Source organism: Rhinoraja longicauda, chromosome 21 (genome assembly GCF_053455715.1).
Source record: "Rhinoraja longicauda isolate Sanriku21f chromosome 21, sRhiLon1.1, whole genome shotgun sequence".
Taxonomy (NCBI): domain Eukaryota; kingdom Metazoa; phylum Chordata; class Chondrichthyes; order Rajiformes; family Arhynchobatidae; genus Rhinoraja; species Rhinoraja longicauda.
In genome coordinates, this window is record NC_135973.1 from 11,971,382 (window position 1) to 11,989,618 (window position 18,237).

Consider the following 18,237-nt stretch of genomic DNA (forward strand, 5'->3'; position numbering starts at 1 on the left):
CAAATGTCAAGGTGCAGCTGGTCATTATGGATGTCATCCACTTCACTGGAATAAACAAGAAATCAATGGCCATTTAACAAAGAAAGGAAGCCTTGCTTCCCTGCAGTCCCTTGCAGGAGCCCACGCTGTCTCTAGGTAACTCACAGTCAATGAATGTATTTTGATGTCTGTTTGCTGTAAAGCCCCTTCATTCACAGAGTCTCACGGCCCCATGTACAGGAGAGTTGGTGCAATTGCGATAACGTATCAGCAAACCCAATGGGCAAGGACTGGGCAGTACAGTGGCACGACCAGCAGAGCTGCTGCCTCACAGCTCCAGAGACCCAGCTGTGATCCTGGCCTCTGGTGCTGCCTTTGTGGAGTTTGCATGCCCTCTCTGTGACTGCATGAATCGCTCTCGGGTGCTTGAGTTTACTCGCATTCCAAAGTGATTGGCAGATTAATTGGCCTCTGTAAATTGCCCCTAGTGTGCAGGGAGTGGATATGAAAGTGGGATGACATAATACTGTAGACTTTAGAGATACAGCATGGCAATAGGCCCTTCGTCTCACCAAGACCATGCTGACGAGCGATCGGCCAGTACATTAGCACTATCCTACACACTGGGGACAATTTACTGAAAGCCAATTAACCTACAAACCTGTATGTCCTTTGGAGTACAGGAGGAAACTGGAGGACCCCGGGGAAAGTCTATGTCTTTCTTGTTTCTCCAGAACTTATTGATTCAGGAGCATGAGGTCCACTACCTGAGCAAAACTAACACCGATGGAAATGATTAATCCATGGCTGCCTCCAAACTGAACTGACTGGGAGTTGGTCGATCAGGCATAAATATACTCACAATACGTAGCTCTCGTTCCACACGGGATTCAACGTGTTGGACTTGACTTTTGTGACCTGGATGTACTTGACAGGAAGCACGTCCTTGAGGCTTGACCTCTTCTCCATCTTCTCCCTTTTCCGCCGGAAGCTGAATTTGCGACCCTTCTTCTCTTCCACCTCTTGTGCGGGTTGCCCCTGGGTGATTCCCAGCATGCAGTAGGGATCACTGAAACCTGCGCAGATCCACAGCGTCAGGGAACGGAAGGTGGCAGAGCCCCCCTGGGGCACCGCCATGGTGGTCGGTGTTGGCTCAGATGGAGGGGAGATGGCCGGGGTGGGGAATGGGGGGAAGGGGAGTGGGAAAGGTGTGGCCTGAAGGGGCTGCGTTAATTCTAGAACTGGTGCCAGTGGCGTGAGGAATGGCCTTTTACCTGTGTGCAAAACATCGCTGGGAGTAATCAGCTGAACCATAGAGTTATCATTGGGAACACAGAGTAATCACTGGGATCACGGAGTAGTCATTGAGATGGAAGAATAATCACTGGGATAACAGAATAATCACTGGATTGCAGAATAATCCCAACCAGCCTCTGCCCCATCTAAAGCACGGCCACTTGCTACTCAACACCTTGCTATCTGACTGACTTGCAGAGTCTCACTGAGAAATCTCAGTGTTAACACGTTACATTAACATGTTAGCTTGTTGATGGTTTCTGAGCAAAATTGTTAATGTCTGCTTTCAGCTGCGATCATTAACTGATTACACCGAGATTCCTCTCCACAGCACATCTCCTGCCTGAGGATTAATGAAGCACTTTGGAAGACACACGAGGTATCTTCTGCCAGAGGGCAGGTGCCAGCTGTGCCCAGGGTCACTCACCGTTGGCGTCCTTGGCTAGCAGGTTCCTTGCCTCCACGATGGTCACCTTCAGGGTGAGAGAGGGTGGCTGTGGGAGACACAAAGAATCGCACACATCACACCAGCTGAGCACCAGGCACCTCAAGCATAGGTAACGGGCCACACAGCTCCCACCTCCCTTCCTCATTGCAAGGAGGGGATGTTTCCACTAGTGGGAGAGTTCATAAGTTCATAAAGTTACAGGAGCAGAATTAGGCCATTCGGCCCATCAAGACTACTCCACCATTCCATCATGGCTGATCTATCTTTCCCTCTCAACCCCATTCTCCTGCCATCTCCCCATAACCCCGACACCTTTACTAATCAAAAATCTGCCAGTCTCCAGCTTAAAACTATCTATTGACTTGGCCTCCACAGCAGCCGTCTGTGGCAATGAATGCCACAGATTCACCACCCTCTGACCTGAGAAATTCCTCCTCATTTGCTTCCTAAAGGTACGTCCTTTCATTCTGAGGCTATGGCCTCTGGTCCAAGACTCTCCCACTAGTGGAACCATCCTCGCCACATCCATTCTATCCAGGCGTTTCACCAGAGGATTGGGACTCTTTTAAAGAGCAACAGAAGTTAACTAAAAAGGCAATACGGGGGGAAAAGATGAGGTACGAGGGTAAACTAGCCAATAATATAAAGGAGGATAGTAAAAACTTTTTTAGGTATGTGAAGAGGGAAAAAATAGTCAAGGCAAATGTGGGTCCCTTGAAGACAGAAGCAGGGGAATTTATTATGGGGAACAAGGAAATGGCAGAAGAGTTGAACCGGTACTTTGACATCTGTCTTCACTGAGGAAGATACAAACAATCTCCCAGATGTTCTAGTGGCCAGAGATCCTAGGGTGACAGAGGAACTGGAGGAAATCCACATTAGGCAGGAAAAAGTTTTGGGTAGACTGATGGGACTCAAGGCTGATAAATCCCCAGGGCCTGATGGTCTGCATTTCAGGGTGCTTAAGGAGGTGGCTCTAGAAATTGTGGACGCATTAGTAATTATTTTCCAATGTTCTATAGATTCCGGGTCGGTTCCTGTGGATTGGAGGGTAGCTAATGTTATCCCACTTTTCAAGAAAGGAGGGAGAGAGAAAACGGGAAATTATAGACCAGTTAGTCTGACATCAGTGGTGGGAAACATGCTGGAGTCAATTATAAAAGACGAAATTGCGGAGCATTTGGATCGCAGTAACAGGATCGTTCCGAGTCAGCATGGATTTACGAAGGGGAAATCGTGCTTGACTAATCTACTGGAATTTTTTGAGGATGTAACTAGGAAAATTGACAGGGGAGAGCCGGTGGATGTGGTATACCTCGACTTTCAGAAAGCCTTCGACAAGGTCCCACATAGGAGATTGGTGGGCAAAATTAGAGCACATGGTATTGGAGTAGGGTACTGACATGGGTAGAAAGTTGGTTGACAGACAGAAAGCAAAGAGTGGGGATAAATGGGTCCCTTTCAGAATGGCAGGCAGTGACTAGTGGGGTACCGCAAGGCTCGGTGTTGGGACCGAAGCTATTTACAATATACATCAATGACTTGGATGATGGGATTAAAAGTACCATTAGCAAATTTGCCGATGATACAAAGCTAGGTGGCTGTGTGAACTGTGAGGAAGATGCTATGAGGTTGCAGGGTGACTTGGACAGGTTGTGTGAGTGGGCGGATGCATGGCAGGTGCAGTTTAATGTGGATACGTGTGAGGTTATCCACTTTGGTGGTAAGAATAGGAAGGCAGATTATTATTTGAATGGTGTCAAGTTAGGAAAAGGGGACGTACAACGTGATCTGGGTGTCTTAGTGCATCAGTCACTGAAAGGAAGCATGCAGGTACAGCAGGCAGTGAAGAAAGCCAATGGAATGTTAGCCTTCATAACAAGAGGAGTTGAGTATAGGAGCAAAGAGGTCCTTCTGTAGTTGTACAGGGCCCTAGTGAGACCGCACCTGGAGTACTGTGTGCAGTTTTGGTCTCCAAATTTGAGGAAGGATATTCTTGCTATTGAGGGCGTGCAGCGTAGGTTTACTAGGTTAATTCCCGGAATGGCGGGACTGTCATATGTTGAAAGACTGGAGCGACTAGGTTTGTATACACTGGAATTTAGAAGGGTGAGAGGGGATCTTATCAAAACGTATAAGATTATTAAGGGGTTGGACATGTTAGAGGCAGGAAAGATGTTCCCAATGTTGGGGGAGTCCAGAACCAGGGGCCACAGTTTAAGAATAAGGGGTAGGTCATTTAGAACAGAGATGAGGAAAAACTTTTTTAGTCAGAGAGTTGTGAATCTGTGGAATTCTCTGCCTCAGAAGGCAGTGGAGGCCAATTCTCTGAATACATTCAAGAGAGAGCTAGATAGAGCTCTTAAGGATAGCAGAGTCAGGGGGTATGGGGAGAAGGCAGGAACGGGGTACTGATTGAGAATGATCAGGCATGATCACATTGAACGGCGGTGCTGGCTCGAAGGGCCGAATGGCCTACTCCTGCACCTATTGTCTATTGTCTAAACCTTCAAAGTTTACCAGATGAGGTGAAAGTTGGGGAACGAGAGGTGAGGAGGGTGACTTTCTTCAAGGAGAGAGCGATCGATGAAAGGGGACAAATGAGCATCAGGTGAACTTTAAGGCTTGGGATGCATTCTGGGCAGGTGGTGGGAGCAGCAGTGTTGAGCCAGGACATTGTGCGGAGCTGGGATCCTTCCTCTCAGAGCGGCAGGGGAGATAAGTTAAGGGAGACGTGACTGAAGGTGAATCGTGAAGGGTTTCTATAGAAGAACCAACATAAGTCCATCCCCAGTGGCTGGTGAGCCACAGTCGAACAGCGACAGACTGATCGCAGTTGGCAGAATGATTCAGTGGGGAAAACTAACGAACAAACTAAGTTGTGATTGGGAACACATTGCCTGACGGGATGTGGAAAGCATTGAAATAATATCTCCGAAAAGGAAGTTGCACACATCTTCGAAAGGAAATGATTTCCAGAGGTGTGGGGAAAGAACAGGGGGTGTTGGAAATAACGTAACGACTTTGTTTAAAGGCAAATACAGGCTAAAGGTTTGTCATTATATTTTTGCTCTATTTCTCATCCATTTATATTGTGGGCAGTGGAGCCACTTTGGAGTTTGCTGTAAACAGAACCAGAAAAGTTCGAAGGGGACGATCTCTGAAAACAACCCTGGCAACCTCCTGCTGAGAAATCCCCAGGAACATTGTGGGCTGAAGGGCCTGTTCCTGTGCTATATTGTTCTTACAAGGCATTCTTGTTCCTCGTTCCCTGGGAACTAACTCTGGACATCGCACCAGAGGAATAAACCTCGGGAACTGATCTCAGGGACATCAAATTCCGGGACAGCTTGGGAACAAACCCTGGAAGCATTCTGAGGCACACAGTGCTGGAGTAACTCAGCTGGTCGGGCAGCATCTCTGGAGAACATGGATAGGTGATGTTTCAGGTGGGAATCCTTCTTGAGACTGATTGTTAGGGGATGAGGGAAAAAAGGCTAGAAGAGAAGAGGGCCAGGACAAAATTATAAAGGTTGTAAATTGTCCCTAGTGTGGAGGATAGTGCTAGTGTGCGGGGCGATCGCTGGTCGATGGGCCGAAGGGACTGTTTACACGCTGTATTGTCCACCCTAGTGAGACCGCGCCTGGAGTACTGTGTGCAGTTTTGGTCTCCAAATTTGAGGAAGGACATTCTTGCTATTGAGAGAGTGCAGCGTAGGTTCACTAGGTTAATTCCCGGAATGGCGGGACTGTCCTATGTTGAAAGACTGGAGCGACTGGGCTTGTATACACTGGAATTTAGAAGGATGAGAGGGGATCTTATTGAAACATACAAGATTATTAAGGGATTGCACAAGTTAGAGGCAGGAAACATGTTCCCAATGTTGGGGGAGTCCAGAACCAGGGGCCACGGTTTAAGAATAAGGGTTAGGCCATTTAGAACGGAGATGAGGAAAAACATTTTCACTCAGAAAGTTGTAAATCTGTGGAATTCTCTGCCTCAGAAGGCAGTGGAGGCCAAGTCTCTGGATGCTTTCAAGAGAGGGTTAGATAGAGCTCTTAAAGATAGCGGAGTCAGGGGGTACGTGGAGAGGGCAGGAACGGGGTACTGATTGTGGATGATCAGCCATGATCACATTGAATGGCGGTGCTGGCTCGAAGAGCCGAATGGCCTATTCCTGCAGCTATTGTCTATTGCTAAAGTCTAAAGTCACAAACGAAACAAAAACTACCGAAAAACATGCAGCTGGCTAGTTGCTAGGTTTTACACTCCTCCCCTCTCTATCTGGTCTTGCTTACATCTGTGGACTTTAGTGCACGGGCTAAAGCAGCAGTAGAGGTATATGTAAACAGTGCAAGTCATCATTCGAACTGTTGGAGCCACGGCTGATATGAAGGTAAATAAGGAGTGCAATTTAATGGATGATTCCCATATAGAGGAACCAGAAAATAATCAATAGCTTTAAAATGAAGCCATCGAGAACTGAGAAGGCAGAAGCAATGTCAGAAGCTTTAGAGTTTTTAGAGTTTAGAGTTTAGAGATGTTGTGCAGAAGCAGGCCTTTTCGGCCCACCGAGTCAATAGACAATAGACAATAGGTGCAGGAGTAGGCCATTCGGCCCTTCGAGCCAGCACCGCCATTCAATGCGATCATGGCTGATCACTCTCAATCAGTACCCCGTTCCTGCCTTCTCCCCATACCCCCTCACTCCGCTATCCTTAAGAGCTCTATCCAGCTCTCTCTTGAAAGCATCCAACAAACTGGCCTCCACTGCCTTCTGAGGCAGAGAATTCCACACCTTCACCACTCTCTGACTGAAAAAGTTCTTCCTCATCTCCGTTCTAAATGACCTACCCCTTATTCTTAAACTGTGGCCCCTTGTTCTGGAGTCCACGCTGACCAGCAAACATCCCGCACACTAGCGTTATCTTACACACTCAGGACAATTTCAATTTTTACTGAAGCCAATTAAGCTATATCTTCAGAGTGTCGGTGGAAACCGGAGCACCGGAGAAAGTCTACATGTTCACGGGGAGAACATACAAACTTCATACAGACAGCACCCGTAGTCAGGATCGAACCCAGGTCTCCGGTACTGTAAGGCAGCAACTGCGCCTTACTGCTGCGCCACCGTGCCGCCCCTGTCTTTGTACAGTCAGTGGGATTAGTATACGAGGGGCGAGCTCAGCGCTGCATTCTAACACAGCAACAAGCTTACCTTGGCTTCTTTCACTCTGCGCATTACCTCTGCGTGGTCACTCACTTCAAGCTTGAAGACCTGCAAAACATTTCAACTTGCTTCAGCCTCTTGCGCTCCACACACGCCGCACAGCAGTGTTTCTGACAGGGCATTTGGTCTCCCCTGGGGACCACGTCAACAAAGCAGTTCACCAACTGCCCAGCTTGCTCCGGCATTGACATCCGCTCATTTCCCAGCAGGGGTGGGCAGTGGGAGCTGGGCAATGCCAGCCTCCTCACTGCTGGAGGTATGAACTCGGACTGACTCCTCCACTTCACGCCACGACCATCGGGTGATGGCCATGCAGGCATGTAGGCCTGGATCGAGCGGATGTGGAAAAGACGTTTCCACTAGTGGAATGCATCCCAAGCCTTAAAGTTCATCTGATGGTCATTTGCTTTCATCGATCGATCTCCTGGAAGAAAGTCACCCTCCTCACCTCCCATTCCCAACTTTCACCGCATCTGTAAACTTTGAAAATTGAGTGAAACGCCTGGCTAGAGTGGATGTGGAGAGGATGTTCCCACTAGTGGTCCACGAGTGTTGGACCAGAGGCCATAACCTCAGAATAAAAGGACGTTCCCTTAGGAAGGAGATCAGGAGGAATTTCTTTAGTCAGGGGGCGGTGAATGTGTGGAATTCATTGCCACGGCTGTTGAGGCCTGGATTTTTTTAAGGCAGAGATAGAGAGATTCTTGATTAGTACGGGTGTCAGGAGTTATGGGGAGAAGGCAGGAGAATGGGGTTAAGAGGGGAAGATTAATCAGCCATGATTGAATGTAGACTTGATGGGCCGAATGGCCTAATTCTGCTCCTATCACTTCTGTACTTATGAACTTATAAAGAGGAGTCAAGAGTCGTGAGTGTTTTATTGTCATTTGTCCCAAAACGGAACAATGAAATCCTTACTTGCAGAGGCACGACAGATATGTAAACATAGTCCTCTGTATAATTGCAGTGCATGGTTCAACATGTCATCCCACATGTATCTCACTCCATAAACAGGCAGAGGGGGAGAGGAGGGGAGGGGGATCTGGTGGGGGGAAGAAGTGAACAAATGGGGGGGAGCCGGTGAGGGGGCCGTGTGTCACCACGCGCGGCCGCAGGCAGGTTGGCCGCTGCAAGCAGAAGATAAAACTGTTCAATGAACCTTTCGCATCTTTGGCGGCGTCAGAAACGTGGCAACTCGTGCGTACTGCCGAGGTGAGGTCTGCTGTACGGTTTTTCCCGGGTTGCATGCAAAGCAATGCATTTCAGTGTACCTAGGGTACATGTGACGATTGTCATTGTGGATCTTTGTCAAGTATCATTGTGACAATTAAATCGTTGACTGGACCAATTTTCCATTGTTCACCAAGATGTAGATCCAATGTGTTGGAGCATTCTTGTGATTGAAACCTATATACGTGGACGGGACAGGCAGCATCTCTGGAGAGAAGGAATGGGTGACGTCTCGGGTCGAGACCCTTCCTCAGTAGATTTGGGAATGAAGGGAGTGCGAGAAGATTTTTTTTTAACGCCTGGGTGGACAGTTGAGGTCTGATTCCCGTTCATCTTCTCTATCATCCAATTTGTCTCCGTCATCTTGTTATATTGGCCTTTTTTAAAAATTAATTTTACTCCGTTTATCACCCTCTCTCTGCCTCTGCAACCTGGGGTTTCAGTGTGGAAAAGCCTGTATCTCTAGGACCATGGGTTGTGGAGCTGTCCTGGGTAATCTAGTAGAACTGCCCGTAGTTCTGGGCGTTCAGCGTGGCCGTTCCAAGCAGTGTAACAGAGTGTGGAACCCCCTCCTCCCCCCCCCCCCCCCCCCCCCCAGGGTTACCTTCTGCAGATAGCGGATCATCTCCTCTTGACTTGTCACGTGTGTGGCAGAGGGTACGCCGCTTTTGTGGATCATGGTGTAGAGCGTGTCCTCATACAGCAACAGCAACTACAGGGGCAGATAAAACACACCAATAACCTGATCCACGACAGCCCAACACAGCCCTGCCCACCCACTCCTCCATCAACCTGGGTGGCACGGTGGCGCAGAGGTCGAGTTGCTGCCATCGAGCGCCAGAGACCAGGGTTCGATCCTTGACTGCGGGCGCTTGCCTGTACGGAGTTTGCACGCTCTCTCAAGGACCTGCGTGGGTTTTCCCCGAGTGCTCCGGTTTTGCTCCCACACTACAAAGACGTACGAGTTTGTAGGCTAATTGGCTTGGTAAAATCTTAAATTGTCCCCAGTGTGTGTAGGATAGTGTTAATGTGGAGGGGGAGGGATCGATAGTCGCCATTGACCCAGTGGGCCGAAGGGCCCGTTTCTGCGCTGTATCTCTAAACTAAACTAACCCTCTGCTCTCCTCCACCTCTGCACTACCCCAAGCTACGAAGAGCTAACATCCTCTCACTTCCTACCACCGCCAGGACAGCCAATATTACCCCTTCCCAGCGCGGTGATTAACCCTTAACGCTCCACTCTTAGCCTTGAGTTCCCTTCCCGCCTCACTACGTCCCCTTTCCTGCTCCCTCTCTTTACTGTCACAAATGGCACTCAGCAACGCCAACTCACTCCCCAATCCTCGATCACCCCCACCTTCCCAGGACACCCCCAGCTGTCTTTAAAGATGGGCCTTACCTCTCTGTGTGAGATCTTCAACTTCTCACTGTGCCCAGGTGATTGTGGAGGAAGCAGGTCCCTGGCATCCTCTGGAGGCTGTGGTGGACAACGAGAGACTTTGTTACATTTCACACTGGTTCCATAACACTGTTCACAACTGCAGTGTGGCACAGACCAGTTGCGGACCAACCACATTGATGTGATTGCCAGGAAGGCACACCAACCCCTCAACTTCCTGAGGAGACTTGGTTTGGGAACAGCTCTGCCTAAGACCGCAGGAAATTTCAGAGAGTTGTAGATGCAGTCAGTCCATCACAGAGACCAGACTCGCCACCACTGACTCCATCTAAACTTTATACTGCTTCGGAAAAGCGACCAACATAATCAAAGACTTGTCCTACCCTGGTCATTCTTTTTTCTTTCTGCTCCTGTCTGGCAGAAGCGCGCACTACCAGACTCAGGAACAGCTTCTTGCCCTCTGTAATCAGACTTCTGAACGGTCCTTCCATAAGCTAGGGTATTGTCAACCCCATTGCGGACATTGGACTTTGTCATGGAACTGATGCGCTACAACGCTGAGAACTATATTCTGCACTCTTTATCTTCCCCTTTGCTTTATTGTAGTTGAGTTTGACTTGATTGTATCTATATATGGTATATCTGAAACTAAGCTTTACACTGTACCTGGGCACACGCGACAATAATAAACCTAAATCTAAACCTTGGGCATTGACCACAGTGAATATCCATGGGCACTGATCGCAGATAGTCCACAGACACTGTCTACAGGCACTGACCAGAGGCACTGGCAACGACCACAGTCTGTCACACTGAGTGACACTGATCACAGGCACGACCATGAGCACTGACCATTGACATTGATGGGCGCTGACCAAAGACAGTCCAGGGACATAGTCTACAGGCTCTGACCATGGATAGTCCACAGACATTGTCCACAGACAGTGTTCAGGGCACGATCAGGGCACTGACCAGAGGCACTGACAATGACCACAGCCTACTGCACTGACTGGCACTGATCACAGGCACAATGACCATGGGCACTGGCCATGGGAGTTGATCACAACCACTGACTGGCACTGACCAGGAGATATGGCTTTGGACCCCAGGCTGGGGCCGTGACCAGTGTTCTGACCCATTGCACCGAGGTCAGTGTGGACTCGATGGGTCGAAGGGCCTGTTTCCATGCACCGAGGCCTGCCTGTGTCAGACATTCTTGACACACATCTGTTCCCAGTGCTGCCTCCCACCTGTAACCCACAGCTGCCTGAGGGTGAGCATCACACTCTGAGTGGTTGATAACCACACATACAAACACTGAAACATCGTGATTCAAGGCCAGCAAAGCGCGGAGCGGCCGAGGCTGGTGGAGCCGGGCAGAGTGACCGTCCCTCGTTCCCTGGGGCTGTGTGGGGGGGTGACACGGTTCCGTACCAGTGGGTAGTCTGAGCGCTTCATGGTCTCTTGCTTCTGTTCAATAGCAGTCAGCGTGGCGAAAAAATCATTGGCGCCTCCATCGTCGGTCCTGCCACGGAGAAGATATATTCAGTAAACACAGCTGAACCAGAAGGAGCACGCATGACATGTTCAACCCGGAGAAACGGCGGAGTCCATTGCAACAGGAAATGGCCACAGATTACAGAGTGGAGCTACCGCAAAATCAGCTCACCGTTGTGAAAAGGAAGTTATACGTAACAAATGTAGATGTCTTTATGGGATGTGGTCAGCCGGGTTGATGTAGGGAATCCTGTAAAGGTTGTGACTTTGGATTTCAAAAGACATTTGAAAAGAAGCTGAAGAATGGGTAGATTTGCATATATACAGATAGTTTTTAATTTTGAGTTTGAGTTTTAGTTTTAGAGATTCAGCATGGAAACAGGCCCTTCGACCCATCGAGTCCACACTGACAATTGATCACCCGTAGACTAGTTCCATGTCCCACACACTCGGGACAATTTACAGAGGCCAATTAACTTACAGACCTGCGCGTCTTTGGAATGTGGGAGGAAACCGGAGCACCTGGAGAAAACCCACTTGGTCACACAGAGGACGTGTTCTGTACAGATAACACCCGTGACCAGGATCAAACGCGGTCTCTGGCGCTGTGCCGTTAGATAGTCAGGTCAATCGATAGAGATACAAGAAACTCCAGATGCTGGAATCTTGAGCAAAACACAAAGTGTTGGAGTAACTCAGCGGCTCAGACGGAATTTCTGGAGGACAAATCTGTGCTTCATGCTGCCGTGGGAAAGCAGCCAACATAATCAAGGACCACTCACACCCTGCTCATTCCCTCATTTCCCTTCTCCCGCCAGGCAGAAAATGTTTGAAAGCATGTACCACCAGATTCGACAACCACCTTTTTCCTGCTGCTATCGGACTCTTGAACAGATTTGTTATATGCTAAGGATAATTCCCAATCTTCCAATCTATCTCGTTGCAGTCCTTGCACTTTTTTTTTAAAAATCTGCACTTTCTCTGAAGCTGTAACACTACATCCTGCACTCTGTTTATTTTCCCTTTTGCACTTCCTGACGCACTCAAATACCAAGAAAAAGGAACATATCATTCTCCCTTCGTTGGCTCCCGGTGACATCCAGGATAGACTATAAAGTCCTCCTTCTTGTCTATAAAGCCCTAGACGGCTTAGGAGCAGCATGTTTTACAGAGTCCCTCCTTCCCTATGCCGCTACTCGAGCGCTCAAGTCTTCTGATGCCGGCCTGTTGGCCTCTCAATGCCGCAGCAATAAGAAAATTGGTGAAGCAGCCTTTCTCAATGACATCCCTGAGCTGTGGAATAACCGACCCTGGGCCATGAGAGACGCCCACTCAGTTGACATTTTTAAACGGCAGCTAAAAATTTATCTTTTCAATCAAGCTTTTAACGGACTTTACCTCTTCTGATGACATTGTAAAAATTACCTTTGTTCTGTTGTATTTATCTCAGCATAGCCTTCAGCAGCTTGTGTGCTCATATCGTATATGGGACTCTGTATTTGACCTCAGTGTTTTTGTCTTTTGTCCTTTTACACTCTCGATTAAATTTTTTTTTAATATAAATCTGTGCTTTTTATGTTATTAACTGTGTACGTCCTTACTGTTTTAGTTTGTATATTTGTTTAGTCCTGGGTTTTTCTGAAAAGCACTGGGCTGCATTCAATTGTAAATAAAGTTATTAATTATTATTATTATGATGATGATGATGATGATGATGATTTGCCTGATGGTTATCAAAACAAAAATTTTCACTGTATGTTTTTTTTTCTGTAAACACAGAATTATAATACCGATGCCAATGGTTATTGAACAAAGTAAGGGTAATGTGATGATGTGGATAAAAGATTGGGCAACAGAGGGATTAAAAAGGTTATTTTCAGATTGGCAGTCAGGAACTACTGTGGTGGCACAGGGATCAGTGCTGGGACCTTCCCTGGTAAAACAACACCAGACAAGTGAGAGCCTTTTAAATGAGACTTAACAAGTGTCAGGGACCGCAAGTGTTTGGGGCTGCACGGTGGCGGAGTGGTGGAGTTGCTTACAACGCCAGAGACCCGAGTTTGATCCCGACTACGGGTGCTGTCTGTACGGAGTTTGCACGTTCTCCCCATGACCGCGTGGGTTTTCTTCGAGATCTTCGATTTCCTCCCACATTCCAAAGACGTACAGGTTTACGGGTTAATTGGCTTAGCATAAATGTAAATTGTCCCTAATCTATGGAGGATAGTGTATGGGGATCACTGGTGCGTACTCGATGGGCCGAAGGGCCTGTTTCTGTGCCTTACCTATAAACTAAACTAAACTGATTTGGAAAGACAGAAAGGAAAAGATGGCGGTCATGAGAAAACATTGAACGATATAGGCTATTGAAGGTTTAATCAGGAAAACAAAGGAAGTATATGACAGGTGCTATCCACTATCAACTACTATCAAACGAGTACGTTAAACCATCTAAAGGGTGTACAAAGAATACAAGAATCGAGATTATATGTTGCAACTTTACGAAACACTGGTTGGCCACACTTGGAGTTTTGTTGCCACATTATTGAAAGGATGTAATTGAGCTCGGGAGAAAATAAAATGATTCTCCAGGGTGTCACTTGGACTGCAAGACGTTAGTTACAGGGAGAAACTGGATAGACTGGACTTGTTTTCCCTGGAGCGGAGGATGCTAAGGGCGGGTCTGACAGAAGTATATAAGATTATGCCAGTCATAGGACGGTACATTGGCGCAGCGGTAGAGTTGCTGCCTTACAGCGCCAGAGACCCGGGTTTGATCCTGCCTACGGGTGCTGTCTGTGTGGCGTTTGTACGTCCTCCCTGTGGCTGTGTGGGAATACTCTTGGTGCTCCAGTTTCCTCCCACATCCCAAAGACATGCAGATTGTAGGTTAATTAGCTTCTGTAAATTGTCTCTAGTGTGTGGGATGGAACGCGTGTACGGGGATCGCAGGTCGGCGCGGACTCGGTGGCCAAAGGGCCTGTTTCCGTGCTGTATCTCTAAACTAAGCCAAGCGTAGAAAGGGTAGATAATCATTCACGTATTCTCTCGCTAGGTGTATCAAAAACCAGGTGGAAGAGTTTTGAAGTGGGAAGTGGGAGATTTTAAAGATGATCTTCGGGGCAAGTCTCTTACAAAGTGAGTGTTATTGATATCTGGAATGCACTGCCAGAGGAGCAGATGGAATGAGATACAATCACCACGTTTAAGAACCATTTAGGCAGACAGGTAAGGTGACAAGGTATGGAAGAATAGGGTGCTAATGGGAGCAAATGGAATAGTGTAGATCAGCAAAAAGATCAGCATGCAGGTGATGGGCCGAAGGGCCTGTTTCTGTGCTGTACAATTCTATGACTATCGCTCTATGACTCAAGACATTATGACTATTTACAATCTATATCAATGACTTGGCAGAAGGGAGCAGTGTAGAGTATCTGTTTGTTGACGTACAAAGATGGGGGGGGGGGGGGGGGAGTAACAGATAGAAACAAGGAACTCAAGATAGTGGATTACCAAGAAAATTCGCATAATGCTGGGGCAACTCAGAGGGTCAAACAGCATCTGCAAAGCACATGGAGAGGTAACGGTTTGGGTCAGAACCCTTCTTCAGACTGATTGCAAGGGGGTGGGTAGGGTGGAAGGACAAACAATGGCAGGTCGTAGGAAGAGTGGAGAGGTAGAATGAAGCAAGGCAGTTCATAGGTGAACAAAGGCGAGGGGGGGGGTTGGATAGGTAGATGGTTGGACACATACATGGCGTGAAACAAAAGGATTAGAGAGCTGCGAATTGTGAAGCTAGATGATTGACGCGGTGCGAGTTGCTTAGAAATGTAAGTGGAGGGGGAGGAGAGAGATAGGTGCAGGTTCAGCCAGGGCTCAGGGGAGGAGAGGGGGAGAAAGTGAAGTGGGGGGGGAGGGGGTGGTTGTCGAGGTTACCCGGAGTTGGAGAATTCAATGTTCGTACCATTGGGTTGTAAGCTACCCTCGTGGAATATGAGGTACTGTCCCTCCAGTTTGTGCTTGGCTTCACTCCGCGAATGGAGGAGGCCCAGTTCAGAAAGGTCAGTGTGGGAATGGGAAGGAGAGTTAAAATGGTCAGCATTTCCACAGGCCTTGGCAGACCGAATGCAAGTGTTCGGCGAAACGGTCGCCGAGTCCACGTCTGGTCTCTCCCCAAAATGCAGGATGCAGTAGACGAAGTTGGAGGAGGTGCACGTGAACCTCTGTCTCACCTGGATGGACCTGCTGGGGTCACTGATGTTGGCAGGGGAGGAGACATAGGGACAGGTGTTGCATCTCCTGCAGTTGCAGAGGAGAGTGGTTTGGGTGGGATGGGATGAGTGAACCAAGGAGGGAACGGCCTCTGCAAAAGACGGAAAGGGGTGGGGATGGGAAGACGTGACGGGTATCACGTGTGGGATGAACATGCAAGAACACAGAGAGTCGGAGAGGGATGTAGACAGGGCAGGCAAGAAGATGGCAGATGGAGTACAGTGTGGGCAGACAAGAGATTATCTTCTTTGGTAAAAGAACAGGAACGCAGAATGTAACTGAATGGTGTATTATTATTCAGAGGGAACTGAATGTTCTTGCACAAGAAACACAAAAATGTTAGCTTAAGCAAATTAATGTAAAAGTAAATTGAACGTTGATCTCTATTGTGAAGGATGGAAGACAAATGTAAGATTTGCTAAACTACCAGGGCTTTTGTGAGATTGCACTTGTATAACTGTGGACAGTTTTGGTCTCATTATTTAGCGAAGGGTCCACGTACCTTGGAAGCAGTGCATTAAAGTTGCACGAACTGACTCTTAAGGGAAGGGCAGATCATTAGAAAAGATTGAACTACGATTTAATATAAAATGTTATTGGATTTTACTGCAGATATTGGACTGAAGCAAAAAAAAAAAAAATTCAGGGAGCAACCTACAGGTCAGGCAGCATCTGTGGGAATAGATGCAGAGTTAAAGTCTCAGGTTATCAAAACTATATGAAGATTGAGCAACATGGGCCTTAAATCTGCGATGAACAGAGGAATGAGAGGGGGTCTCAATGAAACATGTAACATTTTGAGGGGCTTGGGAATGTAGATGATTTGAGAATATTTCCTTTGGTGGAGGAGACTGGAACTGGGGGCATAGTCCAAGGATAAAGGTGTGGCTATTTAAGAGGAGAAAAGTCTTCTCCCAGAGGGTTTCAAACCTTTGACATTCTATCTAGGCGTTCCTGCAATGGGGGCGACCAGAGTTGTTAATATGTGGGGATCGCTGGTCGGCACGGACCCGATGGGCCGAAGGGCCTGTTTCTGCACTGTATCTCTAAACTAAACTAAAACTAGACTAAACTAAGATAGACACTTGTTATGCAGAGAATGGGGGGATATGGATCATGTGCAGGGAGAGGAGATTAGTTGAACTTGCATCATGTTCGTCATGGACATTGTGGACTTCTTCCTGTCCTGTTCTATGACACCATCTACCCCAGAGAACTTCCTTTGCTGTATCCTTATAGAAACATATAAAATCCATATGAAATTCTTACAGGATTGGACAGGCTAGACGCAGGAAAAATGTTCCTGATGTTGGGGGAGTCCAGAACCAGGGGTCACAGTTTAAGAATAAGGGGTAAGCCATTTAGGACTGAGATGAGGAAAAAACTTCTTCACCCAGATAGTTGTGAATCTGTGGAATTCTCTGCCACAGAAGACAGTGGAGGCCAATTCACTGGATGTTTTCAAGAGAGAGTTAGATTTAGCTCTTGGGGCTAAAGGAATCATGGGATATGGGGAAAAAGCAGGAACGGGGTACTGATTTTAGATGATCAGCCATGATCATATTGAATGGCGGTGCTGGCTCGAAGGGCCGAATGGCCTACACCTGCAACTATTTTTCTATGTTTCTATGTTTTTCTATGTTTCTATCCCACTTATTTTCTGCTCCTCATCCTATTCTCCACTGTTCACTGTGTTTTTCCATTCATAGCCCTGAGGTCCCACCTACTACTTCCCATCTGGCAAAATTGGGTTCTACCCCAGAAAACTGTAGATAGTGAGCTATTCACTCATTTTGAGGGAGAGGGGAAAGGGTATTTGTGATTTCGATGAATCGAGAATTGTGAGGATTGAGCAGTGAGGTTAAAGATCAGTTCATGTCCTGATGCAGGCTCTCAGGCTGAAACATGGACAACTGTCCTCTCCCTCCACAGTCGCTGCCGCTTGAGTTTATCCAGCAGTTTGTCCTTTTGCTTCCGATGATCCACAACCTCATTTACCGAGGGAGATGGAGAAGTCCTGAGGGGCAAAGGGCTCAAATGCTGCTACTTCGCATGTTCTTATTTCACTTCTCTGAGACGGGTACGGGATTTGCACTGAGTATTAACAAGCTCCCACAGGTACAGATGGAGCCTCACCGCTGAAGACTACCTCTACCGTGCCAAACCTTGGCCAACACCTCCCCCTCGCACAAAGTCCCCACGCTGAATTACTGCAGACAGAACACACAGTGAATACTGATCCAGCTGCAACACAGACATTAATGAAGGTTGCACCCTTCTCCGACATTGGCACTAACATGTCACTCACTCTGCTACAGCTGCTGCTTTCAAAGCATTTGGATACCCAGAATTTTGGAGCAGCATTTATTCAATTGTGGAAGCTGTTTTGATACACGTACAGTGAGGAAGTGGTGGGGGAGTGGCGGACTGGTGCCTGAAAGCTATTCAGGATATGGTTGGCAAATTTTCTTGAGCCATGGACCTGTTGCTAGGAGACCATCAGTTAAAGATCATCCTGATGGCCAGATTCAGCAGATAAGTCAGAGGCACGCATTCAAAATCAGATGCAAGTTTGGAATGGATTATTGACAATTAAATCAGCACAAACCTGCAGGAAGGAAATGTGCACATTTGCCTCTGGAGAGGGAATGAATGAGAGAAAGGGATGGGAAGAAGAGAGATGAAAGGCAGATAAATAGCAGAGAGAGAGGGGGAGAGACAGAGGCGGAGAGGGAGAGAAAGGGAAAGAGAGATAGTGGGAAAGAGGGAGGGAGAGATAGAGAGAGAGAGAGAGAGAGAGATAGAGATAGAGATAGAGATAGAGAGAAGAGAGAGAGAGAGATAGAGAGAGAGAGATAGAGAGAGAGAGAGAGAGAGAGAGAGAG

The 18,237-nt window shown here is 47.7% G+C and overlaps 1 protein-coding gene across 1 annotated transcript in view; it reads right to left on the reverse strand.

The window, feature by feature from the left end:
- baiap3 (BAI1 associated protein 3) overlaps positions 1-18,237 on the reverse strand; it is an 89,606-nt gene that overhangs the window by 53,195 nt on the left and 18,174 nt on the right. Inside the window, exons 3-9 of the mRNA XM_078417773.1 lie at positions 11,018-11,108; positions 9,584-9,661; positions 8,789-8,896; positions 6,943-7,002; positions 1,703-1,769; positions 842-1,055; positions 1-45 (exon numbers count right to left, since the gene is read on the reverse strand). Of these exons, the coding sequence (XP_078273899.1) occupies positions 1-45; positions 842-1,055; positions 1,703-1,769; positions 6,943-7,002; positions 8,789-8,896; positions 9,584-9,661; positions 11,018-11,108 (663 nt within the window). The remainder of the gene's footprint in view (positions 46-841; positions 1,056-1,702; positions 1,770-6,942; positions 7,003-8,788; positions 8,897-9,583; positions 9,662-11,017; positions 11,109-18,237) is intronic.